The sequence below is a fragment of the Rousettus aegyptiacus genome, unplaced genomic scaffold (assembly GCF_014176215.1).
Source record: "Rousettus aegyptiacus isolate mRouAeg1 unplaced genomic scaffold, mRouAeg1.p scaffold_m13_p_1, whole genome shotgun sequence".
Taxonomy (NCBI): Eukaryota; Metazoa; Chordata; class Mammalia; order Chiroptera; family Pteropodidae; genus Rousettus; species Rousettus aegyptiacus.
In genome coordinates, this window is record NW_023416284.1 from 69,047,532 (window position 1) to 69,075,183 (window position 27,652).

Consider the following 27,652-nt stretch of genomic DNA (forward strand, 5'->3'; position numbering starts at 1 on the left):
CTATAATAGAAAAACAACTTTTGAAACTAATACATTTTGGAAAAAATATTCTAAAATTATTTTGAATTTCTAGGATATTTGTTCTACTGTTTCTAAGAACATAGAGGAAAAAGAAGAATGGACTCTAAATCTTGGGCATTTTATTTAATAGTCATGTAACCTTGGGCAAATGTACTTAATTTCTCTGAGGCTTAGGTAACTCATCTATAAAGTGAAAAATAATACCAGGAAGCTGAAAGTATTGTTGGAAGAATAACTGAGACAAACACAGGCTATGTTTGTTTCTGGCAAAAATTAGCATTCAAACAATAGAAGTTTCGTTTCCCTGCCCTTTATAACTTCTAATCTTATATACTACCTTTATAAAGGTATTTTATTACGAGTATAGAAATTAAAGATCAGGACATTAGTCTTAGATATAGGATTACAGATAGAACATAATTAGAGTACATTCGTATCCATTTAAATGCTTATCTGCTCATACTTAACTTTAGTTCTTAATAATGAAATAAACATGGTTCCAAGAGGAAGAGTTAGAAGTGTCATGTTAAATTACCATATATATGCTGTCGACCCAAATACACACTTAACATTGGCTCTAGTACTTGGAATTACACTTTTAAGTCCCTTAGAAGGTTATAAATATGAAGTTATTACTGAATCATAGTTATAGAAGACAATAATATAAGATCAAAAAATAAGATAGATCATTATAAGGTTCTTTATCTTTAGAAGTTGTTCCAAAGAGTCTACTCATTTCTCAAGTTGTTATTAAGGTAATAAAAAGTGAGTTCAAATTGAATATTATAATTTTAATAAATCAAGTTCATATGAAAGGTATAAAAGAATTATGTAGAGCCTTGCAATTTTTCTAAAACTTATATAAAACAAGGCATGCAATTGCCACTGGAAAAAAATTTGATTGAAATATAATAAAGACGACTTTCCAAAAGATGGAATTTGTATTCTCTTTATTTAATAAAAATTCACTCAGTCCTTCTCAACCCTGGTATCCACTACGATTCACCATCTGAGAGAACTTATAACCATATATCTTCCTACTATTTTGGTAATTATAAATTCATAAAAGAAGCAGAATACAAATAAATGCCAAAGGAAAGCAAAAAAAAATTGAACAATCATAAGAAAACAAGTTGAGTGTAGTTTTTTCACAGATTTCTTTAAAAAAAAAAAAAGAAAAGATTTTTTGTAGGTTCACCACAAAGTACAAAGTAAGACTGCTATCACTGAACTTATAGCTCTCAAATCTTATCTTCATAGTCCTAAAGTTGGGTCATTTCAGAAACTTGAAATAATATGATTCCCAATATAAGCCATGATTCCAAAGTATGGGCAACTATAGTTTTTTTCTTGCAATGGCATGTAATTAGCAGAAGAGTCATATGAAAGGGCTTTAGGTAGCAACAACAATTTGTATTTTTCTTTTCTGATCTTTACCATCCTGAACAGAAACCAATCACAAAAAACCATGGTTCCATCCTGGAGTTATAGTCTACACATGTCTAATCATGTCTTATCCTATGGGTTAGACTACACAAAGTTGATTTATGTGATAATGGATTCAGTTCATCGACATCACGTCAGGACTTAATAAAAAGTTAGGTGGTGCTCTGTGGCAGGCAGGCAGGCAGAGAAGAGGTCAGATTCAAAGGGCAGAAACTTAGGGGTAGCAATGAGGGCACAGAAAGAGAATGTTGGGATTTTCTGGAAGAATGATTCAAGCTGAGAGAATTTAGGATTGAGCTCTTTAAAAAAAGTCACCCGTGGCAGTAAAACTAAGAGAGGTCTCACCAGTGACACCCTTCTCCTGTACTATTTCACTGGGTCTCATGTACAGGTCCCCGTGTGCTGAGATATGGCATTACGGTATCAGCCCACATCCACGCACATGTCTTACACCCTGAGAGCACTTCCTTCTTAGAAAGAGCAGTTATTTTCTTTTGTGAGATTTTGACAAGGCATTGTTTTGGTTTATTCTAAATTAATTACATTTGTTAAATTCTTCAGCATTTCAGGTTCAAGATGGTAGACAACCAAAAATCTTGATAATGCTGGCAAGGCTAAGGTATTATCAACATTGGCAAACGTCCCTCTCCACAGATGAGACTTAATAATTCTTGTTATTTTCACATTCTTCAAAGCTCCAAACAATATCATTCCCTTAGTCTTTTAGTGTGAGAGTAGGACAAAAGGGAAATGCTCCATTTAAAAAGGATTAAAAAAAAAAAAATTCTTCAAATGTTCCCAAATCCAGAGACTTCTATAGGTACACACACACACGAGATAAGCTTATCTTATGGTGCTTAGAAAAACAAAAATACAAAGAAAGATAAAGAGACTACAAGGAAAGAGCCAATTCTGTAACTGCCAAGCAGAAACAGTTTGGGTAGAGATAAAATCATGTGGGAGGAGGTTCAGAAAGTAGACAAGGGTAGGGGTCTAGAGAGGCTGGCATTTCTCCTTTTAAGTAAAAGAGGCCCAGGCCAGGTGCAGGAGAAATCTCATGAACATTAGGAAATAGAATATCAACTATACCAGCAGGAGTAAAGGCAGAAACAAGTTGTGATGCCCAAAAATTTTAGTCATGTTCAAAGGTCCTTGAAGATCTTCCAGCCTACCATTCTTGATATGTTGAGTCCATCAAAAGCCAATTAAGTGACCTTAGGTAGAGTATTCTCCACTGAACACAGAATAACTTTGCTGACATGCAGCTAAGTCTAGGACTTAGAACAATTAAGTCCAAAAGAAGAATATTTATTGAAGGTCTCAGGAGTAAGTCACAGATTTCTAAAACCCACCTGTTAGTCTCCAAACCTGTCTTGCATGATCTCCTGATTGGGCATTCTGAATCGTTAATTCCCACTCCACTACACCTACAATGAGCTTTCAAAAACAAACACATGATCACTGCTATCCAGTAGCTCCCTACTTCCCACAGGACAGTCTAAAGCTATTTAACATGGCTTCTAAGGGCAACTTAGGCTAAGCCTTCCCTATAGCTCCTGACTTATTCAATGACAATGACCTATACTTGGCAGGTTGCCCTCCACTGCTCCAAAAACAAGGGAGAAGCTGCAGTGTACCTTACCGCCCTAAATATCACGCGTTTTATATTTAATGTTCTGTGTTCTCTTTATTCCCAGGTTTCTTCACATGCTGCTCCCTCTAGGGAATTGGAGGCAGAGGAGATGAACACAGAGACCCAGAGAGAACTATAAACAGCCAAGGGTTGTGGGAGCATCAAGCATGTTCGAAGTATTGGCAAGACAAAAGAATGGAGAGAGAGACAAGAACTTTTCTTAAGCAAGGTAATTTATTACTCTGAGTCTCAGTTTCCTCATGTGCAAAATAACTATAATAAGGTGCTTACTTCTTAAAGCTGTGAGAATGAAATTAGGTAACAGATATGAAGTACTCAGAACAATATCTAACACATATCAATTGCCAAATAAGCATTCATTCTTACTATTATTTTTTTTATGTCATCATTATAATTAGGTCTAAAGATTATTGTGCCTGTTGGGTAGCATCAAATATCAGTTTTCACAAACATGTGTCATCTAGTGGCACTGCAAACACTGAGTAGCATAATGAGCTAAAAGATCAATTAATTCAGCTGTCTCAAAAAGTCAGACAATGTTCTCAGATTGAAATAGTCCATAGTTAGTATATTTGTTTCCTTTGCTGCAGTGACAAATTATTACAAATTTAGTGGCTTAAAACAACACACATTTATTATCTTACAATTCTGAAGGTCAGATATCTGAAATATGCCTTATGGTCTGAAATCAAAGTATTGGCAGGGCTGTGTTCCTTTTGTAGGCTCTAGGGGAGAACCTGTTCCTTGACTTTTCCAGCTTCTAGAGGCCACCAGCATTCTCTCATGAACCTGTCCTTAACTTCTGCTTCTGTCCCCTCATCTCTCTCCTCTACCTTTAAATCTGTTGTGTCCTTCTTCTAAGAACCCTTTTGATTATATTGAACCAACCTAGATAATCAATTATAATCTCCTGATTTCAAACAATTTAACTTAATCATATTTGCAAAGTCCTTTTGACTATGTAAGGTAACACATTATAGGTTTGAAGATGAGGACGTAGACATCTTTGGGGGGCCCTCTATTCTCTCAATCACAAGGTGGTCTCTTTGCTGCCATTTTGAGCTCTATAAAAAACTAATTTAATTATGTTATAGTTTTACTAGTTCATGTTCCAGAAAAAGTAAGTCTATTGATTATAAATGGAAAGTCATCGGATTTATAATAAAGAAAAGTTGAAAGGATTAGGAAATGGAGATAACATATTTATGCAAATATATTTATTAACATATTTATTAAGTGAACACCACCTGTATTAAAACCCAACCCTCCATCTGGATTATAATCTAGCTCACACTTCTATGTCACGGTCACTGCGGTCATCATGAAAGGCATTGTTAAAAGATTTGCTAAAATCTATATATATGGAACTAAGGCCAGAAAAAACAACTATGAAAAATGAAAATAAAAAGGAATACCATGTCCAGAAATAAGAAATTAAAAAGACCAACCGAAGAGATCAAATACAATTAACTGCATGAAAATCCCCAAATATTTCTTTTTTAAAAAAGTCAAAACAGAAAGGATCTTAAGAAAAAAAGGGGGATTCCCTTTATGTGTGTTTGGGAATCAATCTAGAATAAAATGTACTTAACAATTTAGAGTATAAAAACTCTTGAAAATATTTTTTTTCCTCTCCTCCAAAGAAGAAAGTTTAATTTGAAAATCAAAGACTGTAAATAATGAAATTATGTTACTTAGTAATATAAAAGTGTCAGGATCTCTTCCATTAAGGAAATTTGATATTCTCTAAAATACTGAGTTGTTAAACTTTAGGATCATACTGAGAAACAACAAAAAGTTTTAAAAACATTTAGAGAAAGTGACAAAATTCTCTCTCTATGATGTATTTCTCTGTTTTGCTTTTTAAAATAAAGTATGTCCTGGACTCATAGGCAGCTAGATTTGGGAGCACCACTATCTGTCATTGAATAAACTTCTGGATGTGATGTAGGAACATTCCTTACTCGACATCTATTCCAAGTAGTTTGAACACCTCCAGCAAAAATTCATTCTCTCACAGGGAAATCTACTGTAGATAGTTTCATCCAAACTGCCTGCAACTATCTACCCCAAGGATGTCCCTCCAGCCCCCTCTGGAACACGCACTCACACTCCTCAAGGCTGAGGCAGGAAGTGTCTTTTGTGGCCTTGTGATCCTTAGGGTAAATATTCTAGAAATTACAGGTGAGTCTGCTATAATTCTTTCATGATGATGATGTATTTAAAGATATTATCTTTACACTCTGGTTCCAAAGCATAAGTCAAGCAAGCAGGTGGATTTATTATCACAATTTAACATTTTAAACCAATATGAACATTCCAACAGCTACTCTTACCGCTTAAAGTTTTTTTTTTTTTCAAGTCATAGGTCTCTTAAAATAAAGATTTCAATATGTCATTATTTTTCATAAAAATTTTCTTAAAAACAAAGTCTGGAATTAATAGCTACAAATCAAAAGACTTTTTAAACTTAAGTGACCTTTTCTAGGCAGACTAAGAATCTCAGCCACGATTTAAACATACTATTAGAATTACTTAAGATTAATGAAGACTAATGAAGGAAGACTCGATGGAATAGAAAATATAAACATGCAAATTTGACCTTTCATCTAAAAGTCTAAGGTCAGTCTCATTTGCTTTTGGTGATTTCACTATTAAATCTCTTATACATTAATAATCTTGCAAAAATTAACAAAAAAAATTAGTTTATCCTGTTCATGAAAATGTATTGCCTAATTAATTTTCATTATACATTTAAGATGGTTATACTCTTTTTTAGCAGGATTAACAAAAAATCCACCCCTCCCACATATGCAAATGGAAAACTCAGCTGAATGGTGCTTTATCCATTTGGTGATTTAAATGATTAAGAAAAACACATAATTCAGTTCAACAATCATAGCTCTACTACGAAACATTAAAAACACTGGAATTTATTTACATTAATACCAGTAGTCATGTAAAAGTAGTTATAAAGAAAGGGAAAGTATACTGAAATTATTTTGTGTCATTTATGTCATTAAAAAACATTATTGAGGGCTTGATTTCAGTGGAAATAAAATATATCAAAGAAAACAATATATTTCCACTAAGACACATTCTAAAGCCAGAATAAAAAGCTGTTGTTTGAAAGCAATTAGCATTATGCTCTTCTTTCAATAATGGGTTAGATTCTACTTTCATTGTTGATTGTTTTGGGCAAGGAAATGGGAAATAAATTAGATAAAAAAGAATTGCTATTAGCTGTGTTGCGGCATCTCATTTTAGTGACGTCTAAGCAGGTTCATAAACTACTTGAAACTGGTAAAGTAGACCACTGTTAATTTTTGATAAATTTAGGAGAACAAAGATGACTCAGTGCACATCACACATCCTGTTTGACAGTAGTTCTCTAAAGTTTCATTATTAATATGTAATTCTCTTTATTTAAGGTTCTGAACTTTACAAAAATGAAACTCTTCCAGGCTACAGGTTGTACCTATAGCATAGTCAGAAATGAGAGAACTGTTATGGATTGCGTTATAGCTTTCTAAAAAAAAAAAAAAAAAAAAAACATGTTGAAGTCCTAACCCCCTCACCTCAAAATGTCACCTTTTTTGGGAAACAGAGTCATTGCAGATAGAAGTAGTTGAGTAGTAGGTAGATCCTTATAAGCATCTAATATAATTGGGGTCCTCAAAAGGAGACAGCCAAGTGAAAACAGAGATACACAGGGATACCGTGTAATAATGAAGACAGAGATTGGAATTATGCAGCTGTAAGCAAAAGAAAAAGATTACCAGCAAACCACCAAAGTTAGAAAGAGGCAAGGAAGAATTCCCATAGAGACTAGAAGCCTACCTTTGGATTTCTAGTCTCAAGAACTGTGAGACAATTAATTCCTGTTGTTTTAAGAGCTATCAAGCCATGGAAAGACATGGAGGGACCTTAAATGCATATTACTAAGTGGAATAAGCCAATCTGAAAAGGCTACATGCTGTATGATTCCAACTCTATGACATTCTGGAAAAGACAAAACTACAGAGACAGTAAAAATATCAGTGGTTTCCAAGTGATAAGGAAGAGGGAGAAATAAATAAGGATTTTTAGAGCAGTGAAATTATTCTATATGATACTATAATGATAAACACATGTCATTATACATTTGTCCAAACCCACAGACCATACAACTCCAAAAGTTAAATGTAATGTAAACTATGGACTTTGGGTGATGATGATGTATCAATGTAGGTTCATTGATGTGACAAATGTACCGTACATTCCAATGTGTGGGATGTTAGAATTGGGGGAGGCTGAACATGTGTGTGAGCAGGAAATATGAGAGAACTCCATGTATTTTCTACTCAGTTTTGTTGTAAACATAAAACTGCTCTAAAATATAAAGTTGTAAAAAAGAAAAAAAAAAAAAGGTTCTGCTATACTATGATTCGGTGACTAAAGTCTAAAAATGTAAGGAAGGTGCTAAGGGACTATGTTTACAACAACAACTACAAAGTATCTAAAAGCTGATTTGACTAAGGCAAACTAGCTTGTATCAGACTAATATCTTGCCAAAGACAATTAGAAAAGGTGAATACAATTTATGAAATGTACTGTTTGAACATTGAAATGCTACCAAGGCAGTGAAGATGTGAGAGACCAAGATTCCACAAAGGAGGGAAGTCTGTAAGCTCAATATCTGGAGCTAGTTTTCCCTTCCAGGCATTTATCGATTTGTAATCAGTGGCTGGGAGGCTGAGCAGCCAAGCAAAAGCTAAGACGCTAAGAAACTATGCAGAGCTTTACGAATTCTCATGAGTCTAAGAAGACAAAAATTAGAATTGAAGACCTGTCATGACAAAAATCCCTGGTAACCGCTACAGGATTTCAACTGAGACCCTGAAGAGCTCCAGTCAGTGGTATTCTGGATGTAGCTTTATACCCACTCACGGGAGCTGACTGTGTGCATTTCTTCCCAATTCCGTGTTCAGTAATATCACATTGGTAGTTTCAATCTGGTGACAGTGAGAGTACACTATGGAAACTGGTAAATGCTGCAGCTAAGAACATTCCCCACTTTGAGTGCAGCAAGGCAAACCAGAAATAAACCAATCCTCAGAAAAACTGAAAAACAATTCGAAAAATTAACAAAGGTCTTTATTTAATAGGAATGATCAGCTACACGGAAAGAGAGGACTAATGGTCAAAGCCAAGGAAAAACAACAACAGAAACAAACTAACATTAGGTCCAGATACTGGAAAATTCAGAATGGACTTTAAGATAACTGAGTAATGTTCAAAAAATACAAAGAAAAATATGAAAGATTTCACTAGAAAACTGTAACTTATGATAAAAATATATTATAATTCTAGAAGTAAAAAAATAAATTAAAATTAGAAATTCCATAGAGGGGTTTGACACCAGATTTCAAACAGATGAAGAGAAGATTAGTGAACTAGGACAGTACTTCACAAATTTTAATGTATACACAAGTCACTTGAGATGCAGACTATGATTGGCAGTAGGATAAAGAAACTGGGATTTGCACACAATAGAACATTACATAGCAATGAAAATGGATAAGCTACAGCTACTTGCAAAAGCAGACTAGTCTCAGCAATAAAAAGTTAAAAAAAAAAAGCCAAATGCTTAAACACTGATGAATTCTTTTATTTATATTAAATTTAAAAACAAGTCAAACTAATGTATGGTTTTAGAATAAGGTCTAGAGATATCTGTTGGGGAGTAGGAGAGAATGGTATAGGGAAGGGCATAATGGAAACCTCTGGGGTGCTGGTAATGTTCTACTTCTTGATCTGACTGCTGATTACATGGAAATATTCACTTTAAAAAAATGTACAGCTGTCCATTTTTCTGCAGGTATGTTACAGTTCAAACAATTTTTAATTAAAGTAAAGTTTAAAAAACAACGGAGTAAACTATAAGGACAATAGATCAGCAGGTGCCAAAAGCTGGGGATAAAGGGAGTAAATGACTTCAAAATGTAAAAGAGGATGTTTGGGGGGATGCTGAAAGAACTGTTCTCTATTTTGATTGCGGTGATAATTAAACTAGTGAACACATTTATCAAAATTCAAACAACTATACACTCAAAAGAATGAACTTTACTATATGTAAACTATAATAAAAATTAAAATTAAGATATAAAAATTACAAAGTAATTTGACTTAAGTTCATGAAAAACTAAGTATCTATGGTGTCATAATGTGCTCTTTTATTGATTAAATTACAAATAAAATAAATTGGAATATCATCCACAAAATAATTCCCCATCCTCGTATACATGGAAGCTTGTAAAATAAAAAAAGTGAGAAAAATTTTGAGAAAATAAAGAATGATATTCACTTCCGTATTACAAGGAAAAACAAACTTAAATATATATATATATTATATACTTGTTTTGAAATAAGAATCTCTACGTTATATGCTTGATAGTCACATATGCATAATAGAGAATCAACAATAAGCTTTAGGTTATTTTAGTATTTATCATTAAAGTATTTGAGAAAATTTAATGGCAGGGTACAATTATTATTATTATTTTTGGTTATTAAAGGCACAGTAGAAAATCTTGAGTTAAAAAAAAATCTTCCTCTTCTATAGGATTATTTACATTTTTCCATCGTTAGCCAATGAATCTAGAAACTAAATATTTAAGACTATTAATTTCTGGGGCATTCTGGGAAAGTTTGCCTTTATTGGATCTCAAACTTTCATACTTAAGTCATTTTACTATAATATATCTATGAATATGTAAGGATGAAATTATATTGATATTCGTTGCAAAAGGAGCACACTCCTAAAGTAGACAGATACACAGACCACAAGTATCAAATCTATCCAATGGAAAAATAGGAAAACCGTTGTACCCCCAGTATGTAACAAAGTATGAAAAGGGTCTCTTAAGAAGCAGGGTAACTATGAAGGCTCCTTTTCTCACTAATATTTAAATGTTGCCTTATTTTGAAAGATCCAAAGATTTATTTTATAAACATAAGCTAATACTAGATATTAGTTAAAATTCCACCCCCCCTTCCAAGTGTCATCTGAGCTTCTCTTCAAAAGAAAAAAAAAGATTTTTTCATTGCCTAAGGTTATTTAACACACCCAAGCTCTCCTGCCCTGACCCCAATTTGGGAAACTCCTCATCTTTTGTAATTTTAGGGGGGTACCATGAGCTAGTTGTGTTAAGGTACGCAACACAGATGTATTTTTATAACTATTGGCTTAATATAATACTTTACCAAAAAAAAAATATATATATATCTTATATCTTATATCTATATCTATATCTATATTATATCTATATCTATATCTATATCTATATCTATATCTATATCTATATCTATATCTATCTATCTTACCACTTGTGCTGGAACTTGGTCCATTTTTGCAGCAGGAGTTCCTGGTCTTGGGTAAAATTGGTTAATAAAGAGGCTTGGAAATTTGTACTCTTCAACAAGTTTCACTGTTTCTTGAAAATCTTGATCTGTTTCTCCAGGAAATCCACAGATAATATCTGTAGCAATAGTTATTCCAGGAACTCTAGAAAATAATAAGACGAAAATGTAAAAAGTTGACTATAATCCATAATTATTCTATTTTCTTGACATTTTAAATACCATTATTCCTTTTAAAATTAAATTTTATATTCAGAAAAGGGACACTGCAAATAGTTTTAAAGAGCCCTAACTACTAAAAGCTTATGAAAAACAGTGGCTCCCTGTCATCCTAAAGAGAAATTTATTTTTCTTTTAGATGTTTCTTTGTTCTTCCTTCTATATTTTAAGATGGATGCTTATTCTGCTCTTTCTAGATTTACTGATTTGTAGGCAATATTCACTGATTCTCTATTAAGGTAAATGTGGATTTAGTTTTCTTTATTCTTCCTCTCCCTAGATAATCACTGCACAATTTTTAGTTAAATTAATAATATTTCCATTGACACAACTGCAAAGATATTGTTCACTGTAGAGCCAGCTGGTATACTCTCATTAAGTTTTCTTTGTCACAACACTGAATTTTTCCTCAGGTTAATAATTGCTTCTTTTTAAAAATAAATTTGCTTCATATTCTATGTAGCTATGCTAACTAATGTTTTCTGGAAGCTCCATCAGACCTATCAAAAACCAATACTATTTTCTGAACACTCAGTATATTACATAATTCACCGGTTTCATTTTTTTCCTGCTGGAAATGCTACTCCTACTTTCTTTGTGTGTGTTGCTTTAATAATGAACCAACTGTAATACTTGAATGTTACTCTCTGATTTCCTTTTCTCAATCCCCCTTTTCCTAGATACTATATCTTCCTAATTCTTGACCATTTTAGTCTCCCTAATTCTTCTGGAGCATTCTTTTAGAAGTGTTATCAAAAGATATACCAGGAAAAATTTGTTGTTATTGTCTTAGTATGTCTGAACATGGATCAATCCATGATTAACAGTGTAGCTGTGCCTGGCACTCCAAAATAAAAAATATTAGCCATCGAAATTTCAGATTGCTCTTTTTTCTTTTTAAGCAGGCAAGGTTGCTGATGAGATGTGTAGATTCAATCTGATGTACATGTTTTTATATTTGCCCACTGTTTTTGAAAATTTTTAGAATGTTAAATTTATTTTCAATGATTTTAAATTTTACGATAATAGGTTTTGCGTTGGATATTTAAATCTTTATATAGGGTACAATCTGGAGACTCATGGTCTTTAGGTCTAGAAAATTTCCTTATGTTAATTTAAATAATTTTTCTCTCTCTAGGATGCCTCTCCTTCAAGTGCCGAAAATACTGAATTGACTCTCTAAGCCTTTTCACTGTTATTTTCCATCTTTATTCTTTTGTCTCATTTTCTGGAAGATGTACTTGAGTTTATCTTTTATTGAAAAAAATTAATTGAAAATCTTATTTTAAACATTTAAGAGTTCTCTTTCATTCTCCAATTTTCCTTTTCACAGCATACTGATTTATTCTAGAGATACAACAACTTTTTCTTTTTATCTCCAAGGATATCAAGTGGTTTTTGTTTTTTGTTTTTTTTTTTGCCATTTTTCCTATGCTCAATGCAATTGTGTCTATTTCCTCCAGGTTCTTTTATTTTGGTACCTCTCATTTCTGATTGAGACTTTCCATCAATAAATAGTGATTCCTGCTGCCCTTTAATATTTAAGAGTAAAGCATTACAAGTTTTTCATTATAGAGTGATTGGATAACAAGGTGCCTTTGTGTTTGATCAGCCTAAATGTTAGCATCTTGAAAATCATTCCTCCGTAGCACTGAGTTTCTCAAGTATGCTACAAATATTCTACTCTATGTAGTGTAACAACAACAAACTAACATTAATAGTATTTGAAAATCCAATATTATTCTGAATCCATGAACAACAGGAAAAATAGCCTCAAACACTTCAAATCACAGAATATCTACATATATCAATTTTTCTATCACCTAAATGCAGTTCTATAAGAATAAATAGAACAGTTTATCTCATTAAGATATATTAAATATTTGGGGGCATAAAAGAGAATAGAGAATGCAACAAGGAGGAAAATCAAATTATTAGATTCCTAATATAAACAGCTTAATTAAAACAACAGCTTTCCAAACCGACTTTGCATAATCCTTTAATGTCTGCGTTAAAGAAGAATGACAAATTTATTTTTAAAAATATTTATTTCTTGATTTCTACTTAGTCTCGTCTAGCTATTAATTTGGCTAAACTTTAGTAAGATAACATGTAGGGACAGCAACTTTTCTTTATGATAATATATAGAAAACGAGACAACACTCATAGAAAAAAATAAAATGGAGTATTTGAAGAAACAATTTTAAATTTTTATTGTGATATATTCTTTGTTAAAAGTGATTACCAAAATTTCATTTGAAAATCATAAAAAACATGTTTTTACAGTAAGTTGTAGATAAAAAGATCATTTTCTAGACTTACTAAAACATGTGGAATAGAAAAATTATATCAGTAATTTCAATTACCCAATTTTTATACTTGACTTATAACTATTTCTGAACAAAAGAAATCTATAACTAAAAATAAAAGTAATGGATCAGAGCAGAGAAGAATACATGTCCCCTAGAGAAAAATCTTAGAAACTGCCTGTGAAATACTGCAGAAACAAAGACAATTGGTTATTGTCCTAGGCAATAAATTGGAATTGGCACTAGATTTTAGGGTATTCCCACAGGAAAGTACCTTACTGATTTCCTCCCAACCCCCAATCCTTGATCCAGTATAGTTGAACTCAGTATTATGCAATATCTGCTTACTTTGGCCTCAAGTTCCATAGCAAAAAAGAAAGACAAATCTTTATAGGAGTCATCATAAATGTTAAGGAAGGAAATGTTCAATGCATGGATGTATTTGATAATCTATACAAAAAGGTGACTGATAACAGGAGGAAGTAGGCCACTACGAATTAGTGAAGATCTATGTTAGTCAGTATTTAAAAGTAAAAGCAGTTTAGTTGGTTTGAAAGTATAGAAAATAGAAAAATATGACCTGATTGCCTATAAAATGTTTTTAAAGTAGATACTGCACTTTAATATTAGGTGAGGCTCACCTATACATTAATTTTACATATGCAAATGATGCTGCTATTCTTAAACTTAATTTAGCTCCTTAAGTAAACCAACAACAACAAAAATGTCATATTTACAGTGTTAAGTTACCTAGTAAATAATTCTCTTCAGTCCTTGAGAAAATCAACGACATTTAAAGTGGACCAAATTCTAAATTACCTATGATTTAAGTAGGAATGAGGAAATTATGAGGGGTATACAATATAATATTAGTCTCAATATTTAAAATACTAATTTTGAGTAAATGCTGTTTTTGAGACTCTATGAATTTTCAAAATACAAAAATTAAAAAATAATAATTTATATTTATTAAAGCTGTGCATCTAATGAATATAATTAGCAGGTATTGTGCTTTTCAAATTAAAAGACCTTCTGTGTTTACATTTTCATAGTAGTATAGAGAACAATTCTGAAAGATGACAATGAAAACGTTTAATTAGGTTAAATAACAGAAATTTTGATCTGTTATTTTTTCTGATTTAAACAAGCTATTTGCTGGCAAAATGGGTTCATTAAATTCTTTGGAAATGGAATTAATGAGAAAGATTCCAATTATGCACCTGCCTTGGCAGAAGCAGTGTTATGATCAGTTAAGAAAATCTATCAGAACATGTTAGGAGAGTACTACCTATTTACTGGCCCTCAGCTAGGATTTAAGAAAGCACCCCAAATTTTAAGACTTTACTTATTTACGTACACGCATTAAATAAACAAAATCACTAAACTACTAGCTAGACTGAAAAGAAAAAAGACACAAATAGCCAGCTTCAGGCATGAAAGAGACAGCACTAAAATGTGATCGAAATTAAAAGGATACTAAAGTTAATCGATCCTATATGTGTGGATTAATTTTGGGGCTTTCTATTATGTTCCATTGATCATTTTAATGCCAGCGCCATGCTGTTTTAATCACTACAGCTTTGTAGTACAGTTTAAAATCAGGGAGTGTGATACCTTCACTTTTGTTCTTCATTCTCAAAATTGCTTTGGCTAGTTGGGGTTCTCTGTGGTTCCATAAAAATTTTAGAATTCTTGTCTATGACCATGCTACCCTGAACAAGCCTGATCCTGTCTGATTTCGGAAGCGAAGCAGGGTTGGGCCTGGTTAGTACTTGGATGGGAGACCAACTCGGAAGACCAGGTACTGTAGGTGTAAAAATAAAAAAAATAAGGGATTGTAAACTGACAAGGTTCTTGCAATCTGTGAGGTCAACCAAGGGTTGCCTCACCTAAAAATAAATAAATAAAAATAAAAAAAAAAATAAAAACAATTTTAGGATTCTCTGCTCTAGCTCTGTGAAAAAATGCCATTGATATTTTGATGGGGATTTCAGTAAATCTGTAGATTGCTTTGAGGATTATGGACATTTTAACAATATTTATTTTTCCAATCCATGAGAATGATATACCTTTCTATATATTTGTGTCATCTTCGATTTGCAGCCACTATGGAAAACAGTATGGAGGTTCTTCAAAACATAAAAGCAGAACTACCATTAGATCCAGCAATTCTACTTCTGGGTATTTATACAAGGAAAACAAAACCACTAATTTGAAGAGATATATGCACCTTATGTTCACTGCAGCATTATTTACAAGAGTGACTATATGGAAGCAACCAAGTGTCCATCAATAGATCAATGGATACAAAAGATGTGGTATATATTTATGCTATAGGGTTTCAGAACCAATCACCCCAAGACGTGCCTCTGTGGTATATGAATTATTTTGAGCTAAAGGAAACTGAGACTCTGTGGGCTCAAGAGAAACTGCTGCTCCTCCTCAACTGCTCAGAAAAATTTAAATTAGGGGGCTTCCTCATAATAAGTTTATCAGAGATAACCTTTTTGACTTACCTATATGTCTGGGCATACTATTCATTGCTGAATATTTGCTCTTATCAACCTGAAATGACCTTCCTCCCTTCTGAAGCCACCAGGTACCTTACCTCATCCTTAGTTCAGATTGCCATATTTAGCTCATTTTAACTTACTGTATCTGAACAGCTCATGTATGTGGGGTTCCCATATGTACATATATAATGAAATTTGGTGATTTTCTCATGTAGATTTAATTATTAGAACAGCCAAAAAAACCTTGCAGGGTAGAAGAAAGTTTCTTCCCCCAATATAATACATACAATGGAATATTATTCGGCCATAAAAAGAAGAAAATCTTGCCATTTGCAACAACATGGATGAACCTAGAGGGTATTTTTATGCTAAGTGAATTAAGTCAGCAGAGAAAGACATACACTTATATAGGGGGAATCAAAAAGCAAAACAAACATACAAAAGAGAAACAGACTTGTAAATATAGGAAACAAGCTGGTAGTTACCAGAGAGGGGAGGTATTAGAGGGGTGGGCAAAATAGGTGAAGGGGATTAAGAAATATAAATTTCCACTTATAAAATAAATAAGTCACGGGGATATAATATATGGCATAGGGAATATAGTTTGCAGTAACTTTGTAAGGTGACAGTAACTAGATTTATTGTGAGGACTATTTCATAATGTATATAAATATTGAATCACTATGATGTACACCTAAAATGAATAGGATTTTGTATTTCAATTATGTCACACATACATATATACATACACATACAGGATACTAAGGGTATATGTTATATCAAGAGATTAACTGAGATAAAATGGGCAAATTCTTTGAAAGACATAAATTATAAAAACTGACTCAAGAAGAAACAGAAAATCTCAGTAATCTTTCATCTATTATGAAAATTGAATTTGTATTAAAAAAATCTTACCACCAAAAAAACAAACAAAACAAAATAAAACAAAACAAAAAAATCAAGGCAGGTCCCGATGGCTTTACTGGTGAATTCTATCAAACATTTAAGAAAGAATAAAACCAGTTCTAAAGAAACTATTTCAAAGACAGATGAAAAAGGAACTCAATTTATGAGTCTAGTGGTTGCCTATATAAAAATCAGAGAAGCAGAAATAAACTCCAGATCAAGATCCCTCATGAACATAAACACAAAATTTCTTTATACTAGCAAACTGAACTCAGAAACATATCAAAAGGACTATATATCATGACCAAGTGTTTAATCCCAGGAATCAAGGTTAGTTTGACATGTAACTATCAATTAATGCAATAAGGAATGTTAAAAGAAAAGGTGATCTTAGTAGATGTGGAAAATTCAGTTGACAAGTCCAACACCCATTCATGATAAAAACTCTCAGTAAACAAGGAATAGATGGAAACTACCTCATCATGGTAAAGGGTCTACAGCTATTATCATATTCTTTGGTTAAAGAGTGAACGCTTTCCCGCTAAGATGTATAACAAGGCAAGGATTTCTATTCTCATTTCTTCAATCCAACATGTTACTGGAGGTTCTATTCAGTGCAGAAGGGTGAGAAAAAGAAATAAAAGGCACATAGGTTGAAAAGAAGTAAGCTGTCTCCTTTCTTTGTGCAAGTGACGTGATCTTGTGCTACTAGAATTAGTGAGTTAAGCAAAGCTAAAAACCAATGTACCAAAATCAGCTGTATTTTTATGTATTAATAAGGAACAATGAGAAAATGAAATCAAGAAACCATTTCATTCACAATAGCATAAAAAATACCTAAGGATAAATTTGAAAAGAGTAAGACCTGTACTTAGAATCAGAGAATTTAAATCTTAAAATCTCCTGAGAGAAATTAAAGACTGTCTAAATAAGTGGAAAAATATATAATTTTCATGAATTGGAAAATTTAACTATTGTGAAGATGCTATGTCTCCTCAAATTGATGTATAGATTCAGTGCAACTGCTTACCAAATATCATGTTTTTCTGTATAAATGGACAAGTGAATTCTAAAATTTATATGGAAATGCAAAGGACTTAGAATAGCCAAAATAAATTTGAGAAGAACGAAGCTGGTCGAATGGATGAACCTGACTTAAAGACTACGCTAATCAAGACAGTGTGGTAGCAACATAAGGATAGAGCAATGGAACCACTTAAAGAGTCCAAAAACATAAAAACCATACATTTATGGTTAATTTTCAACAAAACTGCCAAGCAAGAGACAGTGTTTTGAATAATTCGTGCTGGAGCAATTGGATAACAGATGTAAGAAAAAAAATGCTAGTAGATGCTTATCTTACATTATACACAAAAAAAGTACTGTAATATCAATCACATATAAATGTAAGAACTAGAATCACTAAACTTCCAGAAGAAAATATGGGAGGGGAACTTGAATTAGGCTAAGATTTTTAGCATAACCAACACCAAAAACACAATCTACTTAAAAAAATGGATAAAGTGATAAATTGGACTTATTGAAAAGACACCATTAATAAGAAGACAGGACATGGTTCCATAGTGTAGTGGTTAGCACATCTGCTTTACACACAGATGGTCCTAGGTTCGTGCCCCAGTGGAGCCACAGTCCATGGTCATTGGCCATGCCACCCTGAACACGCCTGATGTCTGATCTCAGAAGCTAAGCAGGGTTGGGCCTGGTTAGTACTTGGATGGGAGACCAACTAGGAAGACGAGGTGCTATAGGTATAAATAATAATAATAAAAATAAGAAGACAAACACAACTGTATAATGGGCAAAAGATTTCACTAACTCTTCACTAAAAAAGGTATATGAATAGACATATATGTGTATAAAAAATTGCTCACCATCATTAGTAATCAGGGTAATGCACGTTAAAATCATACAAGATGTCTTATATCCAGAAGAAGGGCTATATTGCAAAAAGACCAAAAAGCATATCACATGTTGGTGTGCATGTAGAGAAAGTGAAACCCTTATTCAATGTAGGTGGGAATTCAAAATGATGCAATGACTTTGGAAAAGTTTGGCAGTTTCTTAAAAAATTAAACATAACGTACTGTGACTAAGAAAGTCTATTTCTAATTATCTACCTGAGAGAAATTAAAACATATGTCCACACAAAGACTGGCAGGTGGATTCTTTTTTTAGCAGCATTCTTCATTATAGCTCTAAACTGAACACAGTCCAAATATCTATTAACTGGTGAATGGGTCAACAAAATGTGGTATATCCATACAATGAAAATATACTTACAAATAAAAGAACTATGATATATGCAACAACATGAATGAGCCTTGAAAATATTCTTAGGTAAAAGAAAGAAGACACGAAGGATTATTTATTGTTTGATTCCATTTATATGAAATTTCTACAAGAAGCAAAACTATAAAAACAGAAAACAGATCAGTGGTTGCCTGGAGCCAAAGGCGAGAACAGAGATTGACTCTAAATAGGCACTAAGAACTTTTTGTCATAACTAAAACATTCTAAAATGGTATTGTGATGTTGGTTGCACAAATGTACAAATTTACTAGAAATTCTCAAACTATACATTTACATTCGGTGCATATTGTATGGTATCTAAGTCACATCCACAATAAACCTGTTAAAATCAAGGGGGAAAAAAAAAAGAAAGACACCTCTCTGAAGACAGCAGGAATCCTTCATGACATACTCTTCTAAAAAGTTCTAAGAGCTGAACTTTTGACAGAGTGTAGCTAAAGAATTGAATATAGCTAAATAAGGGAGAAAGACAAAGATAATAAAAGGCAAGGTTAAGTCTGAAAGAAAATTATGTTCAGAGCATAACCACATGAAGGAGTAGAAGGAAAACTTGGACCTCTTTCCCAATTACCAATGACTACAAGGAACCATTCTCTTCTTAGTGAAAGAGGAAAATTAAGGAGAAACAATATAACATTTTTGAATAAGTTTAAGAAAATTTTCAGCAGTTTTAAATTTATTTTCATAATTAAAAAAAAATTTTTTAAAGAACCTGGGCTGAAAACAAGAAAAGCACTAAAACATTTAGATTAGGACTGAAAAACTATCCATCCACCCATTTATGTCTCTAACCATAGTATTCACCACTGAAGCACCTAGAATCATTTTCCCACTGAAAACTTATGAGAGGGTAGTATATATCTATACACAGTATGTATTTCAGGTAGGAATGCTTATGACAAGTAAAGTTTAAAGGAACACAAAGTAAAAGAAGTGCCAGTGCTAACAATGTCCTTTCTTTATGTCATTCGAGGGTTTCTTTTCTTGGAGTCTACGGACTCCCTAAAATTGCATGCAAGATTTTAAGTATATTTTTCATGGGGAAGTGACCACTGCTTTTTTCTGATTCTTCAAGGCTTCTGTGACTCAAATAAGATTAGGAAACATTAGTGTGACTGCTTTGGGATCAACAAAAATGTCTTAGGAAAAATGGATAATAGGTAATCTTGGACATAGTCTGTGTATTAGACACTTGTTTTTTTCTAACAGAGAAAGGTTCATCTGATTCATCTGAGTGAAAATAATCATCATGGCAGTAGTAGCTTTAGTAGAATCTTTTAGTTGAGTCATATGATGTTGCTATTTTGTTCATTTGTTCTGCAAATCAAATATGGTCAAGTATCATTGATTTCATAAAGAAATCTAACAGAAAATCACTAATATAAAATGGGTCCCACTCTGTCAATTATGATATTACTTGGAAGATGGTTAAATCTGGTGTTATTGTTATTGTCTCTTAGCCCCACATATTTTATGAACCAGTAGGTAATACTGGGGCTGGAAGTGCAAAAACTACATTTGGTTCCTTTGGTAGCTGCCCTCTTGTTAGGTCCTGAGAAAGGAGGCATGGGTAGGAGATTAGAATTTGGGAGCAGAAAGTAGCTTTTGTGTTTCTGGAAGTGATCATCTCCTGTTTCTGAGGCAGCAACCTCATGGTCCTTGCTCTTAGGTTCCAGTAACACGACCTCTTCCTCTTGTTCCCTTAGTCCTACTGGTAGTATCTGCTTTCAGTAGTTATTACTCTGTCTGGTACCTCAACTCCCAATCTGCTTTTCTATCCAGTATTCTAAGTAATGAATTTCCTATATTAAATACCCACTGGTAGAAATACCTAGAATAGTTTTTCCTCCAACCAGGACCTTGATCAAAACATACAAACTCACCAATGTCCATATTCTACTACCTTAATAAGATCACATTTACGCAGACAACATTCTCTTAGAATATAGTAATAAAATTGGAAACAAATGATAAAAAGATAGGTTTAGAAAAAGTCAACCCTACTTGTTTAGAAACTGAATACAAGAATATAGATGAATTATTACAAATGAATAGCTGTAATCTTTTTCAAAGTAGAACACATAAAATTTCTGACATTTTGAAGAAATACCAAAATCTACATGCTAACATACAATTCACATATTAATTATAAGTGATATTTATAATCAAAGATAGCTTTTCAAGACTTCTCCATGAGAAAAAACTAGTAGCAATTAGTTTTTAAAATTAGTCTCTCTTTTTAACCCATTTCCTATTTAGAAAAAAAAAAAGTGCACCTCGCTGCCAGCGTTAATTTAATTTTGTATAAACATGCTCTTTGAGGATGAAGCAAATCTGACTGGTTCTTGATGTGAAAATAAAATGTAAAAACTGTTTTTGGAGTTATTTCTAAACAGAACTTGTCTCTAATCCTAATGTAACAGAAATGTATTCATAAATTAAATTCATCAAGTAAATCTTCGGCTAACAACTGTTTGAAAACGATGTTAACATCATGCGTAGGAATGCTATGTTTTCTAGGATTTGACATTTTCAGCGATCAAGAATTTCCATATTTTGTAAATGGAAATACTGCTACTAAAAACAGAATGCTATAAAGAAAATGCTGTCATTTGTTTCCAAAGACTATCGATATACTAGAGTGATGCAAAAATAATAAAAGCAAGATATTTCATGGCAAAGTTTGGGGGTAAGGTTAGGACTGTAACCTATGAATTATCTTGGGATAAATGCTGTGGCTGCAAGTGCCGCTGAGTGTTCTTGGGGCAAATGAGAAATGGGTTAGAAATAATAAAACTAGTAATAAGCAAACAAAAAATCCAGATGGCTTATTTTAAATTTTATGTAATTTTACATTTTTCGAGGTAAAAAAGCAGTATACATGAGAAAGGAAAAGAAGAGAATATGATAAAATGGCAACAAAAGATTTGCTCAAGCTTTACAAATTTCTGGATGTCCTGAGAAATTAGAATTTACAATGGTAAAAAATAAATAAAGATTAAATATCTGTGGTGAAAATCAGTCAAGTATATGGGAAAAGTGTTTCTGAAACTCAAAAACAAAAGTGGTTGTCAAATAGGCCAAAAATAAGAGAGGGGGCCAACCAGATGTAGTTGACACCAAAGAATTTAGTGTCATCCATTACATTTCTAAACCTGGCAAAATTCCAAAATACACAGTTTGGCTTCAAACAAAAATCAAAAGAACCATCACCGTTAACTAAAAAGTAAATAAATACTATGTTGAATAAGTTTTTTATCCGATAATACTACGCTTGCATTCCACAGTAAATATTTTGGAATAAGCACAAAGCCTTACATAAGACCAAAGATATTGCTTTAAAAATTAAAAACAAGCATACTGGATGATATTGTCAGAACACTTAAAAGGAACCATATTAAAATTCGCAGAATTTTTGCATGTTATTAAAATCATTTTATGATATTGCTGGTTAAAGTGAAGGTATTTACTATCTGTGGTACTGTTAACACAATTCTTATATGAGTTTTTCTGTTTCTATGGTAACGTGAATTACAAGGTTCAATGAAGCCAGATTCAGTAATGTGTATTTTTCTGTTATTCAAGGTGAAAAGGAAATGAAACATTTCTAACATTCATAAACTGCAGCAAATGTCTGAATTCCATTTAGAGATAAGACGATAATTACTAAAGTAATTAGAATTCTTCCTGGATGGAATTATTTTGCACACAGTGGAAATTTAGATTTGGGAATGAAAGCAGGGGCCAGAGAATATTCAGCATTGGTAATTAATTACAACCAAAACCAATATGCTATTCTAATACCTCGAAACAGACTATACCTTCTTCTGTCTGCTTCTGACTACAATATAAAAGAAACGGGTCTCCCACCCCCATCCCTTAAGTCAGAAAGATAAAGTGGGTGAAATCATTTTATTCAAGAGAAAATCCAATTATAGAAACAATCAACGTTTCCCTCTTGCTTTATTTATTTTTTTTCTTTTTGTATTTGAAAGGGCATTCACATTAGCAGAACCAATTAAATGAATATCAGGACAGGGCAAAAACTACAAAGTTGGGTAAGTTTCTTAAATCTTTTAAAATTAAACTTTGAAAAAAAAAAACACTTAATGAAATTTTGGAGACTCAAACCAGATCACAGCATTTTTTAATGGGAAGCTTAATTGGAAGGTGACTAAACATTGGTTCTCAGGAAGAATAACTTATAAAATTATACAACTATAATGCAGTTGCCTCTATATCTAGTCCACTACAAATAAGAAATTAGGCAAATTTTCATTTCTAATGGAACTGTTGTCATCATCAAGAAATGACATTCGAAAGCATTACACATTTGACATCTTATGTTATCACAAAATGCAATTTGTATAGTATCATCAAAAATAATACTGAAGAGACAGAGAGAGAACTTGACGCCATCAAATCAAAAAACAGTAAAATTATTCACAATTACTTTTTTGTATTCCTTATTAGTTGAATTCATGTTTTGTTTAAATTCAGTTTACCCTAAAAATAAGATCAGGGGTTGGCAAATTTAGGTTCATAGGTCAAATTCAGCTATTGTCTGTTTTTGTAGATAAAGTTTTATTGGAACACAACTACACCTATTCATTAACATATCTATGGCTGCAAGAGCAGAGTTGAGCAATTGTGACAGTTGCAACAGAGACTGCCCAAAGGCAAAAATATTCACTATGTGCAGTGATTCTAACCAATTAGGCCTATGACTCTTGATTTTTGTTATGTACTCCCAAGAATATCCCCAGATGATACTCTCTAAAATGTAAGCTTAAATCAACCTTTCCACTATCACAGATTTTCATCGATACAATTCAAATCAGAAAACCTCTTCCTTGAACAACCTAGTGCACCATCTATTAGCACCTGTTCGCACTATTCAACCCCTCTGATGAACAGGCCCACTTCTCTGATATTTTTTCCTGATTTTCTCTCTGCATCTCAACTCACTCAAGTCCTTACAGTTACACCCCTGTGATGGTCCCGTTATGATCACCTTTTCACATCTGTTTTGTTGTCTTAACTTTCCTAGTAAAGCACAGCCATCTGGTGGATTAGGATGGGACCATATTCATATTCTTAAACTGTGCAGCAATGAGGTAGCAGCCTCAGATGGCTGAAGCGCAATAAAGACATCCATTGAATTAAAGGTGTTGGGCAAAGGAGAACTGGGGAAGAAGAAAGGTGATGAATAAATAACTCGAGAGGGCAACAGGCTTTATTTAGCTTCTGTGTTGGCTAATATAAATAAATCTGAGAATTTTAACTTTAAAGTCCAAGAAGTGAACTTCTAGTCTTTATCTATATGGCAGGGGAAGCAAAGAGGAGATTCAGAGGGCCTTGTGACAGGCTTCTCTTTGGGCTAGACTGACCAGATGCTGCCTAGACTCCAGCTGCTGGACCTGGCTTATTCTGCTTGTGAGGGTGTCATTTCTCAAATGAGAACTTTTAATGTTTCACCTTAAATTACCATTTCTAAAAATAATTAAAATGCTGACACAGGGTCAAAGATTATTTCAAATGACCCGAGTTCATTTACAACTTTCCATCTAAAATTTGGGAGGAAGGGGTTCAAGCTAGAATTCTTGAAGTTGAATCAAGATTTATGAGACTCAAAAGAGGAGTTTTCATCCCAATTTTACATTATAGTCGCTCTCTTCTATTTTCGAAGGTGGTAAATCTCCATTCAAAAATTGTTTATTAAGTGGATGATATGTTCTCGCCAAGTTCTTGATAGTCAACCTCTATGAGGGCTGCTGTCACAGAGAGGCAGCAAATGGCCAAGAATACCTCCATACAAAAATGACATGATAGATGTGTTTTCATTAGACACTGTAGCCTTTATGTGAAAGGCCTGTCACTTTTCATGACACTGCCTGTTGGATCCCCATTTGGCCCAAATCTCTAAAAGGGCAATTCTGTTCTGTCTCACACCACGCCTGGCTGGTCTGTCAGCTGTGGTTGTTTCCCAGCTCTCCACGGCCACACAACACTGTCTGAGATATGCTTCACCAAGCCGTAAAACACTCCGAGGCTCTTCCTGATTGTGAATAACCCAATTCAGTTCTTGCCACAATAGCTCCCTGGAGGCTGCCTGCTTCTTACACAGCTGGTTCAGTAGTGCTGAGATGCAAGGCATTGCTTTGACGCTGGAGGTAGCTGATTTTAAACCAAGAAACATTTCAAAACCCAAGAACAAAGCCAGCACATTAGGGAACATCAGGATACTACAAGAATTGCCAAAATCATCGTTTGGGAAGAAAACGGATATGAACTAGTCACTCATGAACTAGCTGAATATCAGGTTGATACTGTGGTATTTCTGACACCGGGCTTTGTGAACCTCATTGAGCGTGTACTTTCTGCCACGTACTCTTTTTAGTGCGTTTCATATATTGACTCATTTACTTTTCAAAGCAGCTGATGAGATAGGTGACATTTTCTGTTTTATAGATGTGGCAATGGAAGCACAGAGAGATTAAGAAACTTGCCTAAGGTCACACAGCAATAAGCAGTTAGAGTCTGGACCTGAATCCTAACTGTCTGTTTTCAGAGTCTGTGACCCTAAATGACAAACTAAGTCACGCTGATAGAGACCACTGAGAATCAAAGAGCACCAGAAACACTTATTCCAAAAGGTCTCCTTTCTCAGAAACAGTATCAGGTTTCACCACAGAGTGACTTATGATTCTCATTGAGAAGTGCGAGAGCCATTGAATAACTCCACAACTATTACAGAACAAAAATACTCATTTAACATTATCTTCTCAGTTATTCTTCGGTTATTTGATTATAATTCTCACGTTAAAAAGAAGGACACTAAGGATTAGGTCGCTTGTCCATGGTCACGGAGCTAGTTAAAGGCAGAGAAAGCACAGGTTAGGTTTTCTGACTCCTTGTGCTTTACTCATGTATTTATCCTTTTACTCAAAGAAAAGAAATGTAGATAAAAATCCTCACCAGATATTGTATCTGTGCCAGTTGCCAACAAAAAGATATTCATGAAAGCTCAGATTTTATCACACACATTCTCAGTGGTGCCAAAATAACAGAAAGAGAGATAGGATCCCATGAGACTAGAAACATTAATAGATATAACTAGCTCTTGGCTAAAAGAGGCAGTGAAAAAAACAACAAAAAAAACTTGTTAATATTTAACACTTCACATCATGTCCCAAATCATGCAAAGTCTAGAAAGTAGCTCTGATTACATCATTTTTGGCAAGAGAATCTGAGGACTATTTAGATATCTGCAGTCCTGGACAGTTCATAGTCTGGCACAAAAACCAAAGTATCTCTGTTTTTCATATAATTCTCATCCAACTAATGACTATAAAGACCCACAAAGAATCACATGCTGATATTCCTTTTACTATGTTATTTCACAGACTTCAAAACAACCCCTGTGAGTAGGAAGGTGTGACATGTTTACTTTGCAGAGGTTCAGAGAGGTGAAGTATTTGCAGAGAGGAATCAGAATTTGGACATTCACTACTGCCTCTCGAACATGCTAAACTGAGTAATTCTCACGAACAATAGCGCATACAAAAGGTCTTTGTGCTATGATTTAGAGAAGTAAAGGAGAAAATGTCTGTGACCACCAATATAAACGGCAAGTGTGTAAATGTGTGATGCTATCTACCAGATAGGCATCGGTGTGGTAAATCCTACTAGAGGAAAGCCTGATGTAAAGGCAATTTGAGTTAATCCAACCAATGATAATAGAATACCTACAACTAAGGGCATTAGAAAACAGATGAGTTCATTAGAGGGTTGCACAACATTTCCAGCCACCATGGGGTTGAACAGAGATGTGACTGACTGTGCCAGATTCTATATCATATGAAGGAGAAGGGTGAGATAAAGGAGGGGTGGTGGAATAAGTAGAATTATGAGCCTTAGAGAAAATGAAATTAGGAGTAACGCTGGGGAATAATGATGGGGGAGAGAAGAGACACACACACAAAAAAATGTACAAGTTTATGGATATGAAAAGGCTTACAGAGCTAGAGACTGTCACCTCCTAATAGAGAATCTGCTGAAATTAACTGAAACAAAGGGTAATATGATTAGAATTTATATTCCACTTCAATCTATGTATTACCTCCAATCACAGTAAACACCTCCTTTAGCAAACAGCTTTAACAAGATCAATTTCTGGTCAAAAAAGTAAATAAATAAGCCCTAGGTGGTAAAATACAAGTAATGACTATTTCACCACGGTTGAAATTTAAGATTGAGGACTATGTAGTAGGTGACAATAGGCTTCCTACACAAAGCTATGCCCTAAAGGTAAAGGTAGCCCTAAATAAGAATCACTTTTAATTAAATGATAATACCTTTATGAAATGTGACCATAAACAGTATAACAGAAAATCACAAGAAAACAACACCAAGAGAGCAAAATGCAAAGGCAAGTACTGCCATTAAAATAGGGGTGATGAATGGAATAATTTCAGATGTATGAAAGTGCGAAGCAAATGCTGAAAACGTGTGGTCATGGCACAGTCTTAAGTGAGTCCAAAATGCTTCATGAAGGGAGTAAAGGGCAGTCTTAGAAGTATCTCTAGGAGTGCTCTCTCAGAAGTATCCCCAAGAACAATAACAGCACAACGAATTAAGAGTCATGACCACACATATTTTGAGGGGTTGAAAGAACCTTAAATTAGTTCATGTAGTTCATCCCTATATTGAAATCATTTTTGTAAAATGTGGTAGACAGATGAGTTACTTTGAGCTTTGATGACTTCCCAAGGAAAATTCAACTGAATCAAAATTATCAATTAAGTTGATGAATTTAATCAACATTCACTTTAATCAGTATCATAGAAGCC

At 33.5% G+C, this 27,652-nt stretch overlaps 1 protein-coding gene, 1 long non-coding RNA gene and 2 pseudogenes across 9 annotated transcripts in view; 3 read left to right on the top strand and 1 right to left on the bottom strand.

The window, feature by feature from the left end:
• CDKAL1 (CDK5 regulatory subunit associated protein 1 like 1) overlaps positions 1-27,652 on the bottom strand; it is a 626,461-nt gene that overhangs the window by 200,191 nt on the left and 398,618 nt on the right. For all 3 annotated transcript variants that reach the window (XM_036229008.1, XM_036229005.1, XM_036229004.1), the window contains exon 12: positions 10,487-10,667. In XM_036229008.1, coding sequence (XP_036084901.1) covers positions 10,487-10,667 — 181 coding nt within the window. The remainder of the gene's footprint in view (positions 1-10,486; positions 10,668-27,652) is intronic.
• Positions 1-27,652, top strand: part of LOC118609943 — a 102,654-nt gene that overhangs the window by 27,682 nt on the left and 47,320 nt on the right. For 4 of the 6 annotated variants that reach the window (XR_004953514.1, XR_004953512.1, XR_004953505.1 and 1 more), the window contains exons 3-4: positions 3,165-3,329; positions 5,610-5,743. This is a non-coding gene — a long non-coding RNA (uncharacterized LOC118609943). The remainder of the gene's footprint in view (positions 1-3,164; positions 3,330-5,609; positions 5,744-27,652) is intronic. The other 2 variants (XR_004953521.1, XR_004953522.1) reach the window with 2 other exon arrangements.
• On the top strand, positions 14,745-14,863 carry LOC118605058 (annotated as a pseudogene).
• LOC118605088 lies at positions 18,126-18,241 on the top strand (annotated as a pseudogene).